This window comes from Apteryx mantelli, chromosome 1 (genome assembly GCF_036417845.1).
Source record: "Apteryx mantelli isolate bAptMan1 chromosome 1, bAptMan1.hap1, whole genome shotgun sequence".
Lineage (NCBI taxonomy): Eukaryota > Metazoa > Chordata > Aves > Apterygiformes > Apterygidae > Apteryx > Apteryx mantelli.
In genome coordinates this window covers 159,451,782-159,474,456 of record NC_089978.1, presented here as the reverse complement: position 1 = coordinate 159,474,456, position 22,675 = coordinate 159,451,782, and the positions used below count along the sequence as shown (strand labels likewise).

The 22,675-nt window shown below is 40.3% G+C and overlaps 1 protein-coding gene across 2 annotated transcripts in view; it reads right to left on the bottom strand.

Moving 5' to 3' along the window:
- The window catches only part of CHPT1 (choline phosphotransferase 1), a 30,209-nt gene extending 8,829 nt beyond the window's left edge, over positions 1-21,380 (bottom strand). For both annotated transcript variants that reach the window (XM_067308227.1, XM_067308234.1), the window contains exons 1-8: positions 21,085-21,380; positions 12,325-12,472; positions 11,125-11,266; positions 8,036-8,120; positions 6,254-6,385; positions 5,673-5,831; positions 3,145-3,270; positions 2,512-2,622 (exon numbers count right to left, since the gene is read on the bottom strand). In XM_067308227.1, coding sequence (XP_067164328.1) covers positions 2,512-2,622; positions 3,145-3,270; positions 5,673-5,831; positions 6,254-6,385; positions 8,036-8,120; positions 11,125-11,266; positions 12,325-12,472; positions 21,085-21,327 — 1,146 coding nt within the window. In that variant the 5' untranslated portion in view covers positions 21,328-21,380. The remainder of the gene's footprint in view (positions 1-2,511; positions 2,623-3,144; positions 3,271-5,672; positions 5,832-6,253; positions 6,386-8,035; positions 8,121-11,124; positions 11,267-12,324; positions 12,473-21,084) is intronic.
- Positions 21,381-22,675: the final 1,295 nt, after the last annotated feature.

The following is a 22,675-nucleotide window of genomic DNA, read 5'->3' as shown; positions in this document are numbered from 1 at the left end:
TAAACAACCAGCTTAGTGTGCACGCAGTTTGTTTCTACAGAAAGCCTTTAGGTAGGCTGAAATATTAGATAGTACCTGAAATATTTAATGCTTGGATTCCAATACACTACAATACCAGAGCCCCCTACGCACCTCTCCCCCCTGCCCAAATGTGATGTTTTCTTAACAATGTATTTCAAAACCAGTCCATACAGATTCTCTCCCCTACAACTTACTAGCATTTATATTTCAGAATCAAATTATCTGCTGACAGTTCCCCAGTTTAGAAAGACAGATTAATGATGGCTAACTTAGAGAGAATCAGCTATTAGGTTGCAACAGAAGTTGAGCGAGTAACCAGGCTGGAGCTGTTAAGACTCAGGGAAGGAGCAAAAACTGAAAATGTTTATTTCTAGAATACTGTCTGAGAAAGTATGAGCATGTGGTGGGTAATCAGGTAACCACACTAATTTGTAATTGTGGTACTCAGTCTCTGCCTTTTAAGGATATTAGATAATGCTATGAAATACAGTTAACAATTCTGGCTTGATATTTTTACTATGAGGGTATTTTAGTATTTCCTATTTCTAGTTTTCTGACTGACTCTGCATTAGTTTCCTATCATTCAGATACCTCAACTATATCTTTTAAACTACTTATACCTACCACTCTGGGACACCCATTTCTCCAGCATCCTGGGAAACCAAATTGCCTCACTTTAAAAGGTTGCCTACATCTTCTCCTACTCTTTACTATTTTCCCATCTGTTTGTCAGGGTGTAGGCTAAGTCCACTTGTAGATGCTTTGTCTTTCCCAGCTTTGAACAGGAGTAGTTGGACTCATTTGGAAAGGGGACTAAACTCGTAGTCTGTATTACTCATTGAAATGCTATTCCTTTGGCAGTAACTGGTATGATTAGCTCTCATGTATGAATATAGCCTTCTTATGCAGGAATGTGGTCAGTGGATAGTTACTATGGATGGTATTCCCCTCACTCTGCCCCCAAATTTAGCAAAAAACAGACCACAGTGGAAGTTCCTTGAACATCTCAGGCAGGTTTTTTTTTTTTTTTTAATTAATGTGCAGCAGCTATACAGCTGTAATGGTAATGTCTTTAAAAACAAATTATAGCATTCTTTATTGTACAGTTCAAGAAGGATTTTATGAATTCACATCTCAGCTACAAACCAGTAACTGGAAGTGATAATGAAAACTTACATTCAACAGCTTTTTACAGAAACCGTATTAAATATCTTTTTTTAAAGGATCTTAAGTTTTTAGGGCATGTTTGTTTGCAATTTACAATTTGCTGGTACTGATAAGCTACTTTTATTAATAAGTTACTTTTATTCAGCTTTTCTCTAATGGCAACAGCAGAAAGTAGCACAGAGCCTTAAAAACAGCCCTTAAGCTAGGCTCATTATGTTATCTGATGGCTCTGTTCTTAAAGAAAGAGAGGGGCTGATACTGGGCCTGACTTTTACTCTTTAAGACAGTTTCTATACATTAGGTCTTAGATCCTTGCAGTTTTGTTTGGATAAAGTACAGCTGTAGTTAAATTACAAGGCTAAACTAACAGTGATAGCAAACAGACTTCAGAGAGAATTAAATATGGGTGGGTTGTATTGTCACAGTCAAACAGTCACAGTCATGTAAGTTTATCAAACAACTTAGTCATTCACAGACACAAGTTAGGTGTAACAAGTTAGGTGTAACTAACATTAGCTAGGTAAAGCTAATGTCCTCAAAGTACCCACTAACTACAGTGTAGCAAATGATGCTGTACAATGAGGCAAACAAATTATTATGACTGCAAAACCAGAAACTGGCCTTAAAAAAAATGCAAGCTACAATTGTATTTAGTAACAGTAGGATATATTCTTAGATACTAGAGAATGAATACTAAAGGCATTCATAACAGTATTTGGAAATAGAGGAGTTTTCCTGATCTGTTTCCTCCATCCTAATATTTCTAAAGAAAAAGGTACTGAATTATCAGGACAGGCATTAACTTCTAGTTTTACCTCACGGATGCCTCATTCTACCAGTCTTAATAATGCAGTACTGGATTCATCAATACCTCTGACTATCACTTCACAGCAGTTCTAAGAAGACTTTAGAAGTTAATGCTAGGAAGACATTAGTTACTTAGTCTATGAAAAAGTGAAACTCCTCCTAGAATTCTGAGTGGCAGCACTTTGGGTTGCAGTCTACAGGCACCAGAACAAAAGTACAGAATTAAAGTTATCTAACAGGAGATGGCAAGTTTGAACATGGTATTCTTGATATTAAGTAACAGCTGCAGTGTCTAGAACACAGGGGAAATACATCCTGGTTCAGAAGTACTAATCATGATAAGATCTGCAGGACTTTGTATTTAGTAATAATCTAGGACAGTGAGCTCTCTCATAGATTATTTTCTTGAAAAGCTTAATCTGTCTTCCCAAAAAGAGAGGCTGCTTCATTCAACATTCCCCTAACTGCTTCACCTCTTCTCCTTGATCTATTTAATCAGTCATTATGGTTTTGAACCTGTTCAGGAGCTTGATGAGATGAAATTCTGAAGACATGTATATGAAGATGAGCAGCAATCTGTAGGCACACACCAATGGCATATCTCAGCATGTCAAACAAGGATATGACCTTAAAAAGAACAAAACAGAACAAGTTAAAAACAGAAATATCTTTCAAGATTGTCCCTACTATAAATTCAGCTTTACTTTACTCAGAATCTATCCAAGGTGGCAAGTTTTATAGGCATTTTAAGAGTTTTATATAGACTGATCTAGTTTGCCTGGGAAAAACAAATAAAGAAAAAAAAAACCCAAATCCCTCACAAACCAGTACTAAACACTTATGCAAGACTGAGATCCAATAAGCAAAGCTTAATCTACATTTAGCAGAATAACTTTGAACAAACCACCTGAATTAAAGCATAATTACAAGAAAGATCTGTAATGTTACTTTCACATCTCTGTTCCAAGGAAAGAAAGCCAGTCCATCCCAAAAACATAAGTTTACACAGTATCCTGGCACTCCATTGCCAGTGACAGCTGAAAGTGGAGGAAGTCTAAACAGCAGAACAGAATAATAGGGACAATTCTCAATCCATTCCTTTAAATATATGTTACACATGAAAAGACAAATGTAAAACAAAATACTTACCAATGCTATCCATAGAACAATATATTCATCAACAAAACTGTTGAAGTACTGGTCCAAAAACAGAAGCCCTGGCCCAATAAATGCAGTGTCTTGAAGAGAGATTTCACTTTTTGTCATGTGAGCCACCTATTAAAAAACAAAACCAAACCACTACTTTATTAATTATCAGTGTAACTACCAGAAAACCACCACCTTATTAAAAAAAAAGGGGGGGGGGAGGAAGGGGGAAACGTTGTCCTTCCCCTCAATAGCCTGTTGCCCAGGGCCCTAGGGGAGCAGTCAGCAGGCAGGCGAAGGGTTTGACAAATGCTTCAGCGCCTACTGTTCCCTGCCAGATTCTTGCTGAAGGGCTAAGTAACTTCTCTTTCTGTGTCATTCAAAATACAATACTTTAATCAGCTGATACCAGCTATTTGAGTTACCAAACAGTGGAAGTCTCTTAAAGGAATCTCAGCTTCTCACAAGGACTTCATGTTTAAAAGCTGCTATATTTACTGCTGCTATTGCATTCCAGAAGCTTCAAATGAAGAGCACCTCAACAAGTCTGCCAAAACATCTCTTCTCCCTTCCCAGTTCACATCCATTCATTAGTGGATCAGTTTCAGCTGTGCTGCTGTTGGTATTTTTAGACTTTATTATAGAATGTTTAATTGTGTGTATGTTCTTGAATGTTCTTGTGTAATATGTAAAGTCACATCTATCCCATTGTCTTTTAGCTACTTGGAAGGGTTTCCCCACCCTTATTTTTTCCATGCTATATTTGAAGGTTAAGACTATGCCAGTGTATTACTAGAAGTGAACACTATTCACTTAGTGTTTTTAAATTGAATTTGAAGAAGATGGTTGTATTTAGCAAAAAAATGAACTTAGAAACTAAGCTTTTGCTCAGGTGACAGCACTTGTTTTCACTGTTTAGTAGAGATACTGACCTGTGTGCACAGAAACACTTTACAGAATGACCAAGAAAAGAAGAAAGATTACTGGGAAGTGGGAGAGAATCTATTTTATTTTCACCTTGAGCCTTCCATATCTAGGATTCTTTGAGACAACTTAAGTTCACCATTAATTGAGAGGGAGCAGAAGAAAAGCTTTTATAAGAAATTGGAGATTGAATAAAGGACATATGAGGAGAAGTCCATACCAGGAAGCTCAATAACAACAGAAGAAAAATGGTCTAGCAGGCATGTCTGCCATAAGAAATCACCCTATCATTCCTTGCTTCCTTGCATTGCATAACCTTAACCCTACTTCCCAAGTGTATCCGTGCACTTGGTTCCCGAGAACAAAGTTGTCTCTTGGCATAATATACAGCTCAATTATATGCCAAATAGCAAAATTCACAGGAAAGCCTGTGCCCTAAAGATAGGACAACCCCCAAATGTTTATACCCAGAAGGCGGCTGGTAAAAGGCTTCCACTCTAAGCCAACTAAGGATGCATCTCCACTGCTAAAGGCATCTGCTGCAGGGAGGGATTCCTGGCTCATAGTCCAAGTGGGGCACAATTGTTACACGGGGTCAGCCTTCCTGGAGTAGCTCTGACACATCCAAACTGTACAGTGCTTAACCCACCACTCCTCTGGGCCTCACACACAGTACCATCCTAAGAATTTTTGATTGCAGTTCCCTCACTCCAGCATGTCTAAAGGACAAGGCCTCCTGAAGTAGCATCAGCAAACTGTGGGAGCTAAACTTGGCATAGTCCTGTCCCCCCGCCTGTATACATCAGCCTCTAAAGCAGACGATCCTGAAAGCTACAACATGAACAATTAGGGCAAACTATGATTTGCTCAAAAAAGTCCGTGAGTGAATTAATATACACACAGTGATGACAGCTGACTAAGAGGACCTATGAGCGAGCCAAGGTATTTTACAGTGTAGATGAAGAGCCTCAAGTTCAATCTTAAGGCTCAATCTTCTTAACAGAGCCCTCCCTCATGAACTAAGTTAGTAGTAGAGGTCACTAAGTGAACTCCTGTTTAGCTAGGAGGTCTGCACAATACCTGTTTTCAAATGCATGAAAAACTTCAGGCTGTTGCGGTGGGGGGGGAAGCATCAACTGACTGGATTACTGTTAGCAAATATGTAGTAGGGCAGATTTTTGTAAAGTGATGACAAAGTTTTTAAATCCAAAGGAGATAAGAGAAAATTTTATCTCATTTTAATGATAAAATAATGTTTCAGATAATTAAGCTGGAAGTCACAGCACTGTTAGTAAGGCCCTAGCTTGAGGGGCCACAGTTTTGACAGTAAAGACATAATATTGTATATAAATTATTATTTGTTATTCCTAGTAGTGAGCTAAGCAAATCTTTGAAAGTTCTAACAAGTACATTCAACAATAAAATATGTTTGCATCAGTGTCAAATATAATCTCTCTATGGAAGCCCAAGTAGTCTAGTTCAGTGTTTTGGTCATTATGAAATTGGTAACCCAACAGCAGAGCAGCACCCACTAACCTAAGCAAGCAAATCTTAAACATAGCATAGTTCTTGGCTAAGAAGTTTAGAACTGAAACAAGATTCCTCACCACTAACTTCTGTGAGATTTTAGCATTCACAAATCCAAATGTCAAGACATACAGGCAAGGATGTTTTTCAAACAGCTGCGTTGTCGATTTTTTATAGATCATAATGGCCAGTGTAATAAGTAGTCCAATATTTAGACCTGGTGAAAGAACACTTGTTCCCTGAAATACAAAGGGACAAAAGATTATTCTTAAGCTTGAATCACACCATATTGTCTAGAATTTACACTTATCGCAACTCCCACTCAATAAAAACAATTAGAATTGCTCAAAACTCAGGGAAAGTTCTTAAGCACTATGCTGATGCCATTCATATCCTTCACAGTGACATCTAATCAATTTTATAAAAAAATTCCTTGCTTGTTCCTGTTACAGAAGATATCCAATAATAGGTGTAGAGAAGACATGAAATCTCTGCTTTGGCCACTCAAAACTCAAAATATAATGAATAAATAGCACTGAAGTGTGAAATTTGTATGCTAGCATGCTTAAATGCTCAAACCTTTACAGTAATCACAAATCCCACCTTTTTTGCTAGTAACATAAATTATTCAAACCCCATTCAGATTTTTAAAGCAACTTACTGCTATTGTAGATCCATTCTTTCCAACTCCACCACCAAAAATGACATGGAAGTAATTGAAAAAAGAAAGTGCTGTTCCACACAGTATTCCAAAAACTGGCAAGAACTTCAGTTCTAAGCCTATCAAAGGGACCTCAGCAGGAAAAGCAAGAGAAAGATGTTACAAGTTAAGGATAACAGCATTTTTAAGAAGTGAATAAAAAAAGCTACTGATCCGTACTAAACAATTGTTTTATCTGACCTATTGCTTTCCTGAGAACAAGCTCAGGAGGACAGTACAGGAATTTGTTTCTTTACTAAGGAGACAATGGATTTCTTCTGGAATGTTTAAACTCCACTTTTGAGTATTTAAGTTCTGGTCTTGAAACTCAGCTAGATTTTAATGTATTTGTCCTTACAATATTTTTCGAAAAAAATTTTTTTTTTTTACTACATAATCAAAAGCTTGACACAGACTCCTGCATAACCAAGGCATAGGAGGGAGAGAAGGATAGTTCCTCATACTTCACTGGGTTACACAATCAGAATCACAGGAAACGCAAACACCATCTGCCTGCTTTGTGTTTTGGTACATATCGTTTGTATGCTGTATCTTCACATTTAGAATAGTATCCAGACAGAAACTTTAATTAAACAGTTACCTTTCAGAATCAATTGCAGTTTCAAGGAAACTTCCAAAGGCAGCAGAGGATTAAAGAAAAAAAGAAAAGTAGCAATTGAAACCATTGACTATAAGTTTTTGAATATAGATAGTTTTGAGATACAGCATAACTACCATAGATTTTAATGCTGACAAACACAAAAACAAAACCCCAATCATAATTCATTAGGGTTTAAAGTCTAATGCAGCTAACTTTGTTTTCCAAAATGAAAATAAGCTGTTGGAAAACAGAGCAGAAGTGGTTTTCGAGATGGGGGAAGAAAAACAAAGTTTAGATAAACATGTCATAATTGTCAAATAAACTAATGAATTAATCTGAATTATTGGTGGTTTATATTTAAATTAATTTGCATTGGTTATCAATACCATAGAATGGTCTCAGCTGGTTCGTGTCCTGTAACCAAACAGAACTATACATTTCTGAGTAAATAGACTAGAAAGGATCATGAAGTTAGTCTAATATACTTTTGAACCCTTCCACTTGTGTGTCTTTAAAAATCAGAATCAAAGCTAGAGATAGGGAAATGCTTCTGGACAGAAAATACTTTGTAAATATAGATATTTACATAGTTAGAAATATGTTTAGAAGCCAGAAGGCTAGAATTAGCTCTGTCATAAATGTTAAAAGTCTAGTACATCTCAGTTGACATATAAATATGGTTTATTTAACCCCCTCCCTCCCAAAATGAAGCCCTAACTTCATCCCATGGTTTCTTTTAGATTAAAGCATTTAATCCTTAAGTTTTAAAATAAAGCATCCTGTAAGAAGTCATTTAACTGAGCAGAAATGTATGTCTTACAATAAAATATACAAAGGGAAAAAACCCACAAACTCTTTGTTAAGGCTTAAGCATGATCAGAGTATTAGTTGCAGATCATAAGTTTATATATGGCAGATGGGGTCTTTTTTCCTCTACATAGCTCTGAATTCATGCATAGGAAGTCACAGCATTTTATCAAAGGTAACTACAATGTAAATATGACCTACAGTCCATATTTGCACAATAAGCTATAACAGAAGATTAGATGACTAATAAGTGTTGATAATACTTGCACAGGATATCTTCAAATACCATAAGAAATCTGAATACTTAACAGGAGCTGAATTCTCAATGCACTTACCTTATAGTCCCATACTGCTGTTCCACCACAGGCAGATATTAAAAGGAGCATTGTTATGGCTAGCTGAACCTCAGTTACATCAACTCTAGGAAGGGAAAAAAAAAGAGGGAGGGGAAGGAGATCTAGTTCAAGTAAAAGTATAGTATAAGTGTGAGGGGGATCAAAAAGTAACAGTTACTTTAAGTTACGTCCTCATGCTATGAAATGCATATAGAATATGATTTTCCTTGACTGAGGAAGATAGTCTATAGGGAAGCACACATCCTTAGTTAACATTTAAGATTACACCCATGCTCTTTATATACAGACAGCTACATATAAATTTAATATAGGAGAAAAAGCTTTAATTGTTAACTATTTGATAATTTTAAACAAATTTACAAACTTGTTGCTGTGTAATTATCAAAACAAAGTTAGAAAGTTAAGCTAAGTTCATAGTAAGTGCAATCAAATCTTTCCATTAATAGTATATCATATAACAATATGATCCATGAACAGCAGGTTGGGACAGAAGGGATTTTTAAGCCATATTAACATCTGATGTTACTGTCCACATTAAACTTTTCTTTCATCTGAAAAATAGTGGTAAAATATGCTAAGTTTTATCACATGCTTCAAACTTAGTCTTAGAAAAGCCAATATTTAAGCAGCAACTAGACAATATGCCATGTTGCTCTTTATTGCTCAAAGCCATTGGAATGGGTAGTCCTCTCTCCTTCCTCTGCTTTTCTCTTCACTCACTTGCCCTAGTATTGGTGATACTCATAGGATGGTAAGGTGAGCCAATTCAACTTGCTAGCCTAGCTTACATTTTTATTTTCTGTCTGTTTAATGAGTTGACTCAAAGTCAAATGACAGAGTCCATGCAGGCAGAAAATGGGACTATGCTGCTGGGACTGGGCTTTCCCTCTCTACCAGGGATAAAATTTTACAGTAGCTCAGCTGCTGCTGTAGTTGCACAATAAACATGTCGTGCAAACATGTACCAAAATTTAGTATTTCAACTTTCCACAGAGGCTCAGACAGTTGGTGGCACCACAGTCCATCTTCTGTACCCTTTACTAATCCAGCACAAGTCAACAGGGTTCAAAGATTTTTCTCGGTATTTTGCAGTATTCTGCATAACCTGACAGTGGCACAGTACCCAACTGCTCCAGTCCTTGCTGTGATCAGTGCTAGGACCCTCATCCATCACTTTACTTCTAGAAGTCAGAGCTGCTAGCTGAGGAACAGCATCAGTGAAAGCTTCCATCCATGTTATATATTATAGTTAGAGCAGTAAACTATTGACTTAAGCACAGAGATGAGAGTCTAGATTAAGAGAAATAAGAAGGAATAACTTAGAAGATATTTCTAAAGTTAACAAAAAAAAAAAAAAGCTTAAAACTGCAAGTCTCAAAAAAACCCCAAAAAACTGTTTTCACTAAACAGAAATAAGGTCTTAGAAAAGTTGTGTCTATTTAACTTCAAAAAGCAAACATGGAACACATGCTTAAACTTCGACACCTTTTAAACCGTTTGTGCTGTGCAGTATCACTGTATTCACAAAAAATCCATTAAGTTTTTATGAAGAAGTTTTTATGTGGTATGGGAGCTTCAGTGCCTTCCTGATATGGGGAAATCATTTTCATATTTTATGCATGAACAAAAGGCACAGAAAAGCAATCATTTGTTCAAAATCCCAAAGCTCACAGCACAGTCCATTTCCTTTCATGTAGTCTACTGTCTTAGGCACAGAAATTATTCTCTTTGATCCATCACTCTAAAACATCTATTCTTGTCTACCAGACAAGATGTCCTTAATAATAATTAAAAAAAAAAAAATAGAGGATGGGTAAGCAGGTAGAACAGTTACAGTTTGTGTGGTGAAATGCATTATCAGCAAGTAAAAAGAGCTCTTAGCATCACAACAGAGACAGCTTTCTTTTGAGACAGTATGCATGGATAGCTGATTGCTAGCCTGTATGCCCAGTGATACTCAGATTTGCTAAAGGGCTTGTTACAGGTCAGAGCTAGATAGTAAACAGGTGATTTAAACTTGACTAGAATTATCTGAGGAATAGCTTTCATATATCACATTTCCTTTTTTTTTTTTTTTTTTTTGCCAAGAAAGTCACTGACCTTCCCCAGTCATCTGGCTGAGAAATTTACAGTTGTAAACTGGAGTCATAAGCAAGACCCTATTCTTTCTATTTTCAGAAATCATTACTAAAGTGCAGCTCATTGTTTAAACACAGTAAAAGACCATGGCTAGGCACCACCACAGCTGTGGGAGGGTTCAGCATTCCCCATCCTATTAAGGGTTAAATTGAAACAGTTATCTTCCATACAAATGTCAATGACTCCTTCCACTACAATTTGGGGAGAACAGACTACATTTCTACCAAGTCATGAATGGCATCACAGGAATCAATACAACTGTCATCTAACACAAAACCTAAAGGACATCAAAGGCAACATGAGCTAGATTAAAAACAAAGCCCCCAAATAAACCTGGGGTAATTCAACATGCACTAGGCACAGCTTGTGCAATTCCTTGCCAAAGGATGTGATAGATATGAAGAGTTTGTTCAAAGGAAGATTGAGCATGGTCATGGAAGAGAAATCCATTATCAGGGGAATTTCTCTAAAAAGGCATGTGGTTCAGATTCCCCTGAGCTGAAACTGGTGGCTGGGAGACTACGTAGGGAGGTATAGTAGATGCTTGCTCTGTTCTTACTCCTACACAGAGCACTTGTTTACAGTCCCTGTGGGCAAGACAGAGCTTCAGTCTGAGCCTGCATGGTGCTTGTATAGGTTCTGTGAATAATTCTGCAGACAAAAAAGCCAAAATACATGGAAATGAAGCTTATGTAGCTAAAATCAGTTGCTAAAAGAACAAGTCCTGTACTCAGTATAATGCAGAGTTTTAAAGTCCTTACCAGGTAGGACACAAGTCTGCTGGAGTTAGGGGGAAGGAGGAGAGAGGAGGAGGAAGGGGAAGAAGGGGAGGAGGAGAAGAAAGCAGGAAAAAACAAGAAGAAAGGGAAATCAAGCAGCTAGTAGTCTCCAAGATTAAGTCACATGTAGTTCTAAAGATACCTACTTACTTTCCAAACTTTAACATGCCTGATACATATGTCTGCCAGTGAGCAGAATAGAACATGAACAGTCCCACAAAACAACAGAAAAACAACCAGTCAGGATTTGTTCCTAGTCGGATTGCTATGCAGGATCCCAGGACAACAAAAACTGAAAAGTAAAAATGAACATGTTAGTCAAATACCCTCTTTGCTTGCAGTTAAGAGAAATAAAATTACAAGGCATTCTCCATCACTGTAACAAAGTAATTACATTACTGCTATTTTACTCAGTAGCTAACACCAGAGACAGTTCTGGCAGGAGAGACCAAAACACTGGACTCCTTTTCTTCCAAGTGAGGGCCCCAGTTTCAAGCCCACAGTGGTCATTCCCTCTTCTCCTGGCCCTGGGACTTTATGTTCTTTGCTACCCAGGGGCCCAGCTCAGCTCATCTAGACACTGGTAGTTAGCACTTCTCCAGGAACTGTGGATGCAAAGAACATACTGACTCCCAGGGCAAATGCTTCAGCCATTAAGCTATTATAGAAGCATAAGTATTGCCATCGACAGCAGTTGAGTTTTGGAAAGGAAAACTGAGTGAGGCTTACTTTTCAGGGGCTCTAAATCAAAATTTTTTTTAAATCATTCTTCTAAGGAACATAAATCATCCTCCTCCTCCTAACTGCGTGGTGGGCTGCCCTATTATCAAGCTGATGTTTTTGTCACCTGGATCCTAAAGTGGAACCCTTAACTTCACATGTGGAAATATCAGTCTTTTAGGTACCTGAATCCTTTAGTAGGTATCACCTGTACCCTGCTGCAGAACACATGCTACAGAGAGTAAAAGCCTGCCTAGAGATTCTTTACTGGTCTTTTTGTTCACAGTTCTGCTCATTTAAAGAACTTCATATTTCTTCATCTAGAAGTAAGAGCAGAGCGCATGTTACCCAACATCTGCCAAAGCAGCTGTTTAAACATCCTCCCTGATACTGGTCACGGATACGAAGGTCAGGGCAGGCCAGGTTGCAGTGACCAGGAGATAGTGGAGTTACCCTAAAGAAAAGGGAACAAGGCAACCTGCTCTAGCCGACCCTGCTCTGAGTAGGGGGTTGGACTAGATGGTCTCCAGAGGTCCCTTCCAACCTCAACTATGCTGCGATTCAGCAGCTCCTCTTGACAACAGGCAACTTCTCTTAAAACTAGGATGGATAACAGTAGGTTAAGGCTACCTGTGGAAATAGAGTCGCAACCATGATCAAAGAGCTCTCCTAGAGGAGAGCTACTGTTTGTTCTTCTGGCTTGCTTCCCATCAATGGCATCCAGAGACTGGTAGATAAAAAGTCCTAATGCACCCAGGATGTATGTCCAAAAAGGTGCCTGAAAGAGATTCATATAAAGTGTCACTAGGCAGTTCCCAATTTCTTATCCAATAATCTATTTCATTAAAGGTAAAATATCTTTTATCACAGAATTAAACTACATTGTGCTATGTGGCATGTAGTTAAAGGACAAACCAAATTCTGTATGCTATTCTCTAAATAAATTGTAGTAGCTTATATAATGAATTACTCCAGATACACCAGTGAAAGAGGTCCTTCTTTAATTTTATTTATTAAACTTAGCCTCACTTCTGCATCAAGACTGAGTTATTCTTCCATCTTAACACTGAAGTATTTCTATAGTTATTTGTATTCCTCATACTGAAAAATGTTATAAGAACAAAATTAATCTTTAAAAAAGAAAATGATAGTAAAGCACTTAAGATTCTTAGCAGTTTGTGATAGATGCTTAGGCAATTTTCTCAGATTTTTAATGTACAGATATAAAAAAAATTACATTTTACTAAATAAAGACTTCAGCTCTGAGGGAAGGAGATTTTTCCAACATACAAAAATTGACTACATATGTACTTTGGAAAAGAGTCTGAAGAATTTAAGCTATTCACTAAATATGAAGGAGCAACTGTCTAGTTAATGTAGACTAGTTATTAGAGTTGCAAAACAAGCTGTGAGTTATAGTAATGCTGGTCTTCAGGTCCAAAGGAACTGTCCCACAGTAGTATCTTTTAAAAACATTCATTTCATACACAAAGCCAGAATGTCTTTGCCCAGGAAGTAGTTTTTACTAAAAAATTACTTAAACTTCTTGCACAAAGTACAGGTCACATTTTTGTCTCAAGTGGATTACAGCTGTATTATTAATATTAGTCTTTAGAACTGCTGTTCATGAAGAGAGCAAAGTTAGGTATAAATGCTGGAAGCAGCTTGCAAGTAAATATGTGAACAGACATAGGCAGTCACAAAGCTTAAGTCTGTTCCACTCCCAGGTAATGGCCTGCAGCTGTGGCTTTAGACCTTTGCAATCCCTCTCTTGCAGTGCAAATAGGCCATATGATGATGTTTATTTCCTAAGTCTAGTAAAAGCTATTAAGTATATTTAGACAACAGATCAAATCTCAGTGAGTCTATAAGTGAGAACACACTTAGAAATCCATGCAACTTGTCCACACGCACATAAACCCAGTGTCACTATTGGGAAAAAGGAAAAATGACAGCTGCAAATCAGTTGTGATACTTCATATGAAGGGACAGGAGATCTTTCAAGGCAGCAGTGAGAATATAAGTGAGGTGAGCTGCTTCCCCAGCCCTTTTGTCTTCTCATTGTTATACTCACTGACTTGATTTAGAAAAAAAGTTACACCTCAAATTAGATCAAAAACCAGATTCTTCCCAAGAACCACCACGCCTAAGGAAAGTTCAAGTCTGAGCCTAAAAAATAGTAATAGCTTTTCTGTTGTTATTTAAGACTTTTTCATGTATTGAAGGGTGGCTGATAGACTATGTTATCCCCTAATTTTGTGCTTTTAATATGGAAACAATATTGTCATCAATTCTATGATATTCCAATTATCCATTATTTGGATGATTTTATTAATAAAACATTCTGTCATTTAAAGTCAAATTGTATGCTGCTTTGCCTAGCTTTGAAGCAACAGACATTCAAAGTAGTAGGGACTCCGGCTATAAGTCTAGATTTGCAAGTACATAGAGACCTAGAAAACTTATCAAGATTCTTCAGAACTGGCAAGGCCATCTCTTCCCTTAACCCAAGGAAGCGAAGAAAAGCTGCAAGCCTACAGATAATGACTATGAGTAAATACTTTCATTCCAGCTGACATTCAAGATATTGATGTCACAAAAAAAAAAAAAAAAGGCAAAGAAATCACACAGTGGAAATCCACCCCAAGTGATTACACCAATACGTGTTTGTTGTTTACCAATGGAATTAGTCAAGTTATTTAGGTTTCTTCTCCCTTGATAGTTGAGTTAAACTGGAAGGAATTTTATTTTGAGAGGAAGGGGTTAAACCAAGAAAAAGGGAATAAGTTCTTAACCTTCATTTAGAAAAATTTTATCTCCCCCTAATGAAGGGGGAAAAGGCAGAACCTATCAACAACAGGAGGAGTCTATTGCCACACTTAATTTGTGAACCACAGAGAGCTATGTGCAGGAAGAAAGAGCTCAAGGGCCTTAATGGGCACAGGCTCTCTTTGGCATGTTCTGCATGGAGGCAGAGGCTACCTGCACCATTCTTGCTCTAGATGTTTCCAGAATATACGACTATCAGCCATAAGCCAGACATTTCAGGACATAAAATAACAGTTAGGACCCTGTTGAAGCCAAGATCAATCATTTTACTTGTGACATAATCCACATATTGAAGCTACCACAGTAGCTCTAGTGACTTTTTCAGAATAACTTTGTTATGCTGTGAATATTTGTTATTCTCAGCCAAACCTGCTCCTCAGACTTATGAATTAAGCCTTATGAGCAGAAAACTAAGAGAAAGCAACAGTTTCACTGTAGTACTATAATAATTTTAGAGGTACTTCCTATTTTATCACTGATATCACTTCGAAATGCCACAAAGTTAATTCGCAATATTTTATGAGGTAGAGTTACTGTGACATACTTCTACAAATTATGAAAAGCTAGCTTTAGAGATCTATTCAACTTGTCTTGCCAGTCCCTCAATTTTAGAAAATATTCAGGCCACATCTGGCAATTATGTCCAGGCCACCACTGGTATTTCATTTGCATTAAATCCCCTCTTTTTGCTATCATCTACCTATAACTGAATAGATTTTAGCATGCTTTCTAAAGTCATCTGGTTCTGCGTATCATTGACAAAAGTAATATGCTCGCAGCCTTCCTTAACCTCTCTGTATTCCTCCACACAGTGTCACACAGATCACCAATTAAGTAAAACGCCAGTGTGTGGGCAGGTTCTTATTTCTGACTGGATCATCTCCATAATTGAAACACTCGTCAGTAACAGAAGCCTGTTATGTCACTTTTTTCATCATTAGCTCTAATGCTTCTAATTCCTCCTCACTCTTGTGGCTGTATATTTGGTATTATCATGATCTTTTGAAATGAAATTTCCATGAAATACAGCTCAATTCTAATCAATACCAAAGGTTTCCACGTTGGTTACTGCAGTCAGTTTATCGAAGTTTCTGTAACACCATAGTACATGATATAAGTATTCTTCTTCAAGGTAATGTTATTTAAGTTTATTTTATCTCAAAACAAGTGTGACACGTTAAATGTAAAAACAAGCCAGCTTTAAATATCAGACCTCCATTAGATCTTAAAAGCATTTTTGACAAAACAATGGCTTTTGTCTGGTTGCGAGTTATAGTATGAGTTTTATCATTAAGTCTACTGACTCGGTTCTGTTTGTGTTAGTTCCTGCTGGGACAAATCAAAGCAATGGTGTCCCCTTGGACTCCAAAACGAGAACGCTCTGCTCCTTGACAACCTGAAAAGAAGGGGAGAGTCTTCATCCTCCTTCCATGGAAAGAGAGGGAGAGTTTTCATCCTTCTCCCAGTGCCTATTATCTGTATGTGCTAACACTCTAATGGATATATCTGTATTCCCACACCTGCGAAGAGGGGAAGAAGATTCATTAAGAACATAAGAACAGGTGTCTGAACTGCTTGAGGGATTAGAAACAGAATCTGGAGCATTTCGCCCCTACGCTATCAGTTCAAATCTAACTAGTAATAGCCAAAAGTAATTTGTTATCAACTACACTTTTAACAGCTTGAATGATCTAGTTTTTATTGGTAAAACACAGTTTTCCAAATCTCAAAAAGTGCACAAGGGTTTCCCAAGCTCCTAATACTTTCTACTATCCACCCTCTCAGAACAGATACAGCTGCCTTCTCCTCCTCCTTCTTCTCACATGCCTGCCTCTCCATCCAGGGATGTCCCTCCCAGCTTCCCACGCTGGGCCCAAGCAGTTTGTAAATTAGAGAGGTGGGAGCATTTGAGAATGCTGACATGGCTGACAGACTCAGCAGAAGGTCATTTGGAGGTTCCCAATAATCATCAGCTCTTCACTGATGAGGTGTTTATTACCTCTGCCCAAAGTTACATCCTGTCTAAGCGAATATATTATCTGGCCAGAGCTAGATGCTATTCTAATGGAACTAGAGGGGAACACAAATCCTGTAAAAGACTGCTTCTCGGCTTCAATTAAAAAGGACGTATGAAAGACTATAGAGCCCTAGAATCCTGTCAAATGCAAGTTTTGTACAGGTTAGGTCATCTACCACTTTAGAGGGTGTCACATCTACGTTTAGAGATGCCAAGACAACTTGCATATAGTGTTTGACAGATGTGTGGCATGCCTCTCCTTCAGGAGAAAGTGTAGGTTGAACAGGGGTCCTTATTCTTCTGTTCTTGTGAGTCCGTAACACAGAAAACCACAGACAGCTGCAAGAGATGAGATACCCTCCTAAGATCACTTACCATTTATTTCAAGAAAAGTTCAAGCCCAGAGAGTTCAACAGCCCAAGCTTATGCTATGTTTAAAGATTTGGGCCTCTCCATTACTCACCATATTTATCATGATCTAATTCTCTCAGTCTGACCACACAGCCACTGATTTTTTTCCAGGGTCTCCTGAACCTCCACTGTCTTCCCTTATGCCAAGTGCCTTTTTTTCCCATTCAGTACTGGAGTGCTCCATTCTTCATTTCATGGGTACCGTGTGGATTCCCTCCCACCCCAGTGTTTTACACCTTTCCCTCTACCAGGTCAGGGGCTTAATGCTTTTTCCTTCACACTCCCACACCCTAATTGATACCAACTGCTCCACCCCACCCTCTTCTCTGCTTCCTTATTCTCTCCCATACAACACTCAGCTGTGTACTTGGCATATACGGAATGGCATGTAAACATCCTGTCAGTCTCTTCCCTTCATTTCTATTTGTGGGAAAAAATCTCAGACAGTCCCTCTTTCAGTTTAGTTCTCACCTAAGGTTTGTTTTTTGAGGGGGAAAAAAAAAAGGCAAAGCAGAGCTACTTTCGCTTCAAGCAGTTAATAATAGGGCTAGCAAGAGTCATCTGCAACTTCCCTTTTTGGTCTCCTCAGATGTATGATTTTCTTGATAGCATGTTTCAGCAAGGTATGGTGTCCCTCTATAAATGCACCCTACCGTTACTTTAATGCAACTCTAGAAAGGTAACCATCCCAGCCCTCCTTTCCCTCCCTGGCTGTGCTTTCTCCGCACAAGCACCCTACAGCTTCTACCCCCTTTTGCCATCACTCACCAAATTGCAAATCCATAATCTACACTTTTCTCTTCCTGCCTTCCTCTATTCCCGGTGACCTGTATCGACTTAACATGAAATTACAGATAGCAGAAACAAAGGCCATAAACCCTCCAAACAAATAAGACAGGAGTGAATCTTACTTAGACCATTTTAGAGTCCATGTTGCTTAGATCCTATTATAACTGCTATAAGCTTTTATATATATATATATATATGTATGTATGTATACACACATACACACACACTAAATACACATTCTATATATTTTTTAGTACATACATATATATATATTTTTTTTTCAATACAGAGTCATAGTTACTGTTAGCATAAGTGTCTATCCTAAAATTCTAGCCTCTCATGCTACTTTTATATAGAGACCTGCGGCTAGGCTCTAAGGATTACTGAAGTTAGGCCTCTCCATAAGCAACTATGAAAGCAGCATGATCAGAGCTTCATTTCCCTCTTCTGAAAAGATAAAGAATTATATTTAGCCAGTTTTCTTCCTGGTGTTGATGCAAGGAAAAAAATTAACATGTGAGTTTTGCCCAGAACAGGAAGGGGTCCAAGAGACGTGTGTCAAACCCTAAGGAAGTAACTGTAGCTACTTCAGAGAAGTCAGTTTGCGGTGGAACGTTTTTCTTAGCAAAACAAACTGCTCACTATCAAATGGTGGGGACAGAATGAAAATCCTAATCTAATGCATCAAATATGCACTCTTCATACTTTCAGTCAGCAAAACTTTAAATTCCTAAAGATTTATAATTGGTGCATTAAAAAAAAGAAAGAAAGAAAAAAAATCACAGTGAAGTAGACATTGTAGACATTGCTACCTGCACGTTTCATGTTCTGTAGAGAATTATGTCCTTCCTGTCACCATACTTGGCATACCAGTCCCCATATGTTATTTCTATAGATTTAAGAGTTACACAACCAGAGAGCAAACTGGAACAAACATGCTATAAAAATCTGCACGCACAGATTGCAATGACAGCAGTGCTTGAGGGGTGCGGTCAGCCAGGACTTAGGCCAAGATAAGAAGGCCTATGTTGACATGTGCATTTATAGAAGACAGGAACATAACCCATAGTCCTTCTAGACAGGAAAACATTACTAAAGCAGACAATATTTTATTGGAGTCGAAACATGCTGTGCTAGTCAGTAACAAACCGGCTTTTAGTGGATATTGATTGTGAAGAAAAAAAAGCAAGAATAGCTCATAAGGAAATAATTGCTACATAGTAAGAGAACAAGGGAACATTGTACAGTGGTAGGAATTAATTGTATTGCATGGGGGAAAAAGTATCATTAAATTGTGAAATTTGCTGCAATAGGACATAATGGACACAAAGTGTCAAACTAAAGTCAATAGGCAAAATCATGATAGGGAGTGTGTGTATGAGGGGCAACAGTTTCCCTAGTTTTTGCTATAACAAATAACCTGAATAAAACCCCTGACCAAGGAAACCACTGTCTTTTGTCATCTGGAAGGATACACAAGGGAAAGATCTCTTTTCTAATGCTCTTTCCTAAGCATCTGCTACTAGCTGCTCTCAAGAGGGAGTTTGAGCTGGGTGGCTCTCAGGTCTGACCTGGCATGACTTATATTCATAAGACTTATGTTTCATCACTTACCAACTACCAGTCTTTTGTTTGGGATGGCTTGTACAGATATCAAGACTTAAGTGTTTTCAATACACTACTGTTAAAGGCCAATTTAAGGCTGGTTAGAAACACACACACAAAACAACTCTAAAAAATGCCTCCTTGTTACCTTAGCCAATGTTCCCACACTTCCAACAAGAGTGTAAGTCTTTGTTAGTCCACAGCATCTGATAATCAGGACTTGTTCATAAATGGACTAGAAAGGTGTGGTGTGGACTAAAGAGGCTTAGGGGGCTGGAGAGGCACGATGCTGAAATACACTGCCACTGTTGGTTTGGTCCATGATTTCATCAACTTCAACATAATTTTCAGTTCCACCTCTCTCCTACCCCTTCCAGCCTAGGTATTCCAAGTCAAAAAAAACAAGTTGATATTACAATAGCACACACAGCACCTACCAGTGTTGCAACAGTTTTAGCTTTTTAAGAAGACCACCTAGACACATGACATCTTAAGTGGAAGGCAAGATGTCACTGAACAAGCAGAAGAGAGATAATGATGGCCTAACTGATGCAGCAAGAAAGAGTCAAAGCTATGCTCACAGGAGAGAGGCAATGAAAATTAAACCTACACTCAAAGAACAAAACAATAGGATAAGAAGTCAGGCATCCTACTATATATTTATAGCGGCCATCCTGATGTCTGAACAAGGAAATTTGGCCCAGACTGTAGTTCTTACAAAATTCAGCTTCTGCAATTAAAAAGCAGTAAAGTTTCTAGATCTCAGTATAAACCTCCCTGAAAGGAGTAATTCCCTGGATGTCTGCAACACAAACATTTTGTGTAAGGTCCACAAATGAAAAATAACTATAAACTGACCTGCCTTTTTTTTTTTTTTTTGGAAGAAAGAAATCAATCTAAAATGCACATCCAGACACAAAGCCAGCTATTTCTACACCATAAAGGTAAACTGAACAAATGTAGCAGCTCTGCAAGCATTTTAGGCGTGAAAGGGCAAGCAAGGGATAGCATCCTTGGCCTCCCCAAACCCTCATTCCTACCGCGAGCCTCCCCTCTCCTGCCGCCAGGCGCGCTGGAGGCCCAAGCAAAGCTAAGCTTGACCTGGCTCAGTTCCTCCATGTGGTTACCACCACAAACACCTCTGCTAACACGATGCGTAAAGCAACTGGAGACAACGAAGGGTGCTTCTTTCAACAGGAATGCTTGCCAAAGCGTATGGAAGTTACTTAATTAAAAAAACAAACACTATCTCTGGAGACGGGGTTGGCAGCTGGGTCGCGACCGCACACCGTGGCGCCCAGCGTGGTGCGGGGGGCTCTGTCCCCACGGCGATCCCCGGCAGATGAAGGACCCGCAGGCTGGGAAGGAGAGACCTGGCAGGGCCTCGGGGGCACCCCGAGCTCCGCCGACCGCCTCGGAAGGGTTTTTCTGACCCGCCAGCCCGCACGCGGGCAGCCCAACGCCCACGCGCGTGCCCGGCTGCCGCCCCACTGCCCCAAAGCGCCCTCCAGCCGCCGCCGCCGCTGCCCCGGGCAAAACCTTGGCCCTCCCTTGGCGGGAGGAGCCGCGCGGAGGCGCCGCTGAGGCAGCGCCTGGCTGCGGCTGCAGCAACGGCCCCAGCAACGGTCCCCGCGCCCTGCCAAGGGCGAGCGCGAACCGCCGTTTGCCCGCAGCCGCCGCGGCGCCGGCGCCCGCCAGGCCGGGCCGGGCCGGCAGGGGGGCGGGGGCCGGGCCGGTACCTGCTCGGTGGCGCTGGGGCAGCAGGCGATGAGCGGCAGCGCGGTGAGGCAGTTCAGCAGGAGGCCGCCCAGGGTGATGGCGTTGGGGGCCAGCCACAGCGGGACCTGCTCCACCAGCCAGGCCCAATAAGGCTGCAGCGAGGGCTCCAGCAGCGAGCGCCCCGCCGCGCTGTAGCGGTGCTGCTCCAGCCGCTTCAGCTGCGCCGGGCTGAGCGGCGCCGGCAGAGCCCAGGGCCCCACCATGCCGCCCGCGCCGCGCCGCACGGGACGGGATCAGGCCGCCGCCGCCGCCCGGGGCGGGGCCGCGGGCTGCGCCGCAGCGGCGGGAGGCGGAAGCGGCCGCCCCGCCTGAGGGGAGCGGCCGCCGCGGCCGGCAGCGCTGTCGGGGTTCAGGGCCCCGGGTAGCAACATCCCCGCCCGCCCCGCGGCGTCGCCGGAGCCACCTTCCCGCCTGCCGCCCGCCGCCGCCATTTCCTGCGGCGGCGCGTCGTCGCCGGGGCGACGCCTTCCTGCCGCCATTTCGTGCGGTGCGGGGCGTTGAGGGGCCTCGTCCCCCACTGAGATTTCTTTCTTTTTCCCCCCCCCTCTCATACATCTTGTTTTCTTCCCGCGTGGCGGCGTGTTTCGGGAACCGGTTGCTGCCGCAGCAAGGCGTGAAGGCAGGGCTTGTGCAGGCAGGCTGTGAGCGAGGGGCCTGCAGGACAGCGCAGCCGAGCCTGTTGAGAGGCCATGGAGAAATAATCCGGATTATACCTCCCAGGGAGGTGCCCACCCTGAGAGCAGGCCCTGATCCCGGAGGGCTGGCACTGCCTCCGCCGGGACAGGGGCATCCGAGCATGGCACTAAGCAGGACTTCTCTCAGAGAAGGCATTTCGAAATACGCACGTCTTTTCAGAAACAGTGATGATTTAAACAGTTTTTTTTTAAAATTCATCTTGTGAACAATTTTAGATTCCAATGTCCATGAATCTCTGGGATGATACTTTTTTTGAATGTGGCCAAGGAAAAGTGTATATGCAAATCTGTATGAAAGACAAAGTGTAAAATACAATCTCTGACCAGTCTATACCCTAATGATATCTACTTAGAAGTAGTCATTTTTTTAAGTTACTCCTTTTGGGCCAGAGGTCGCAGCTTTCTGGCCAAACAAACGTGTTTGTTCCTGGACAGAGCAGTTTCCTGTTATTCAAAATAAGCAGATTCCCTTGTCTAATGAAGTTGATATGTTTTTGAATAGGTTTTTCTGCCAAAAGGGTCAGGAACGTTTGACATATGGAAAAGGGTGGTTTCAAAATCACTTGACATAGTATGTGCATCCCAAAATGCTATGTCATTATTCTGCCAATTTCTTTTACAGTTCAGTAAATACAGTACCGTACTGTGACTGGGCTTAAGGGCCAAAACAAAGAGAGGAACAGCCAAGAAATAGGAGCGGGGAGGGGTAACACAAAATATAATGAAGGAAAATTGAATGACAGCCAGTTAAGAGGAAGGCCAAAGGGAAATGAGACAGTTATGTAGGTTCAAAAACAGCCAGACCCCCAAACCACTGGAATCACTGGGTTTGGAAGAAGGTAGAAAACGTCGTTTC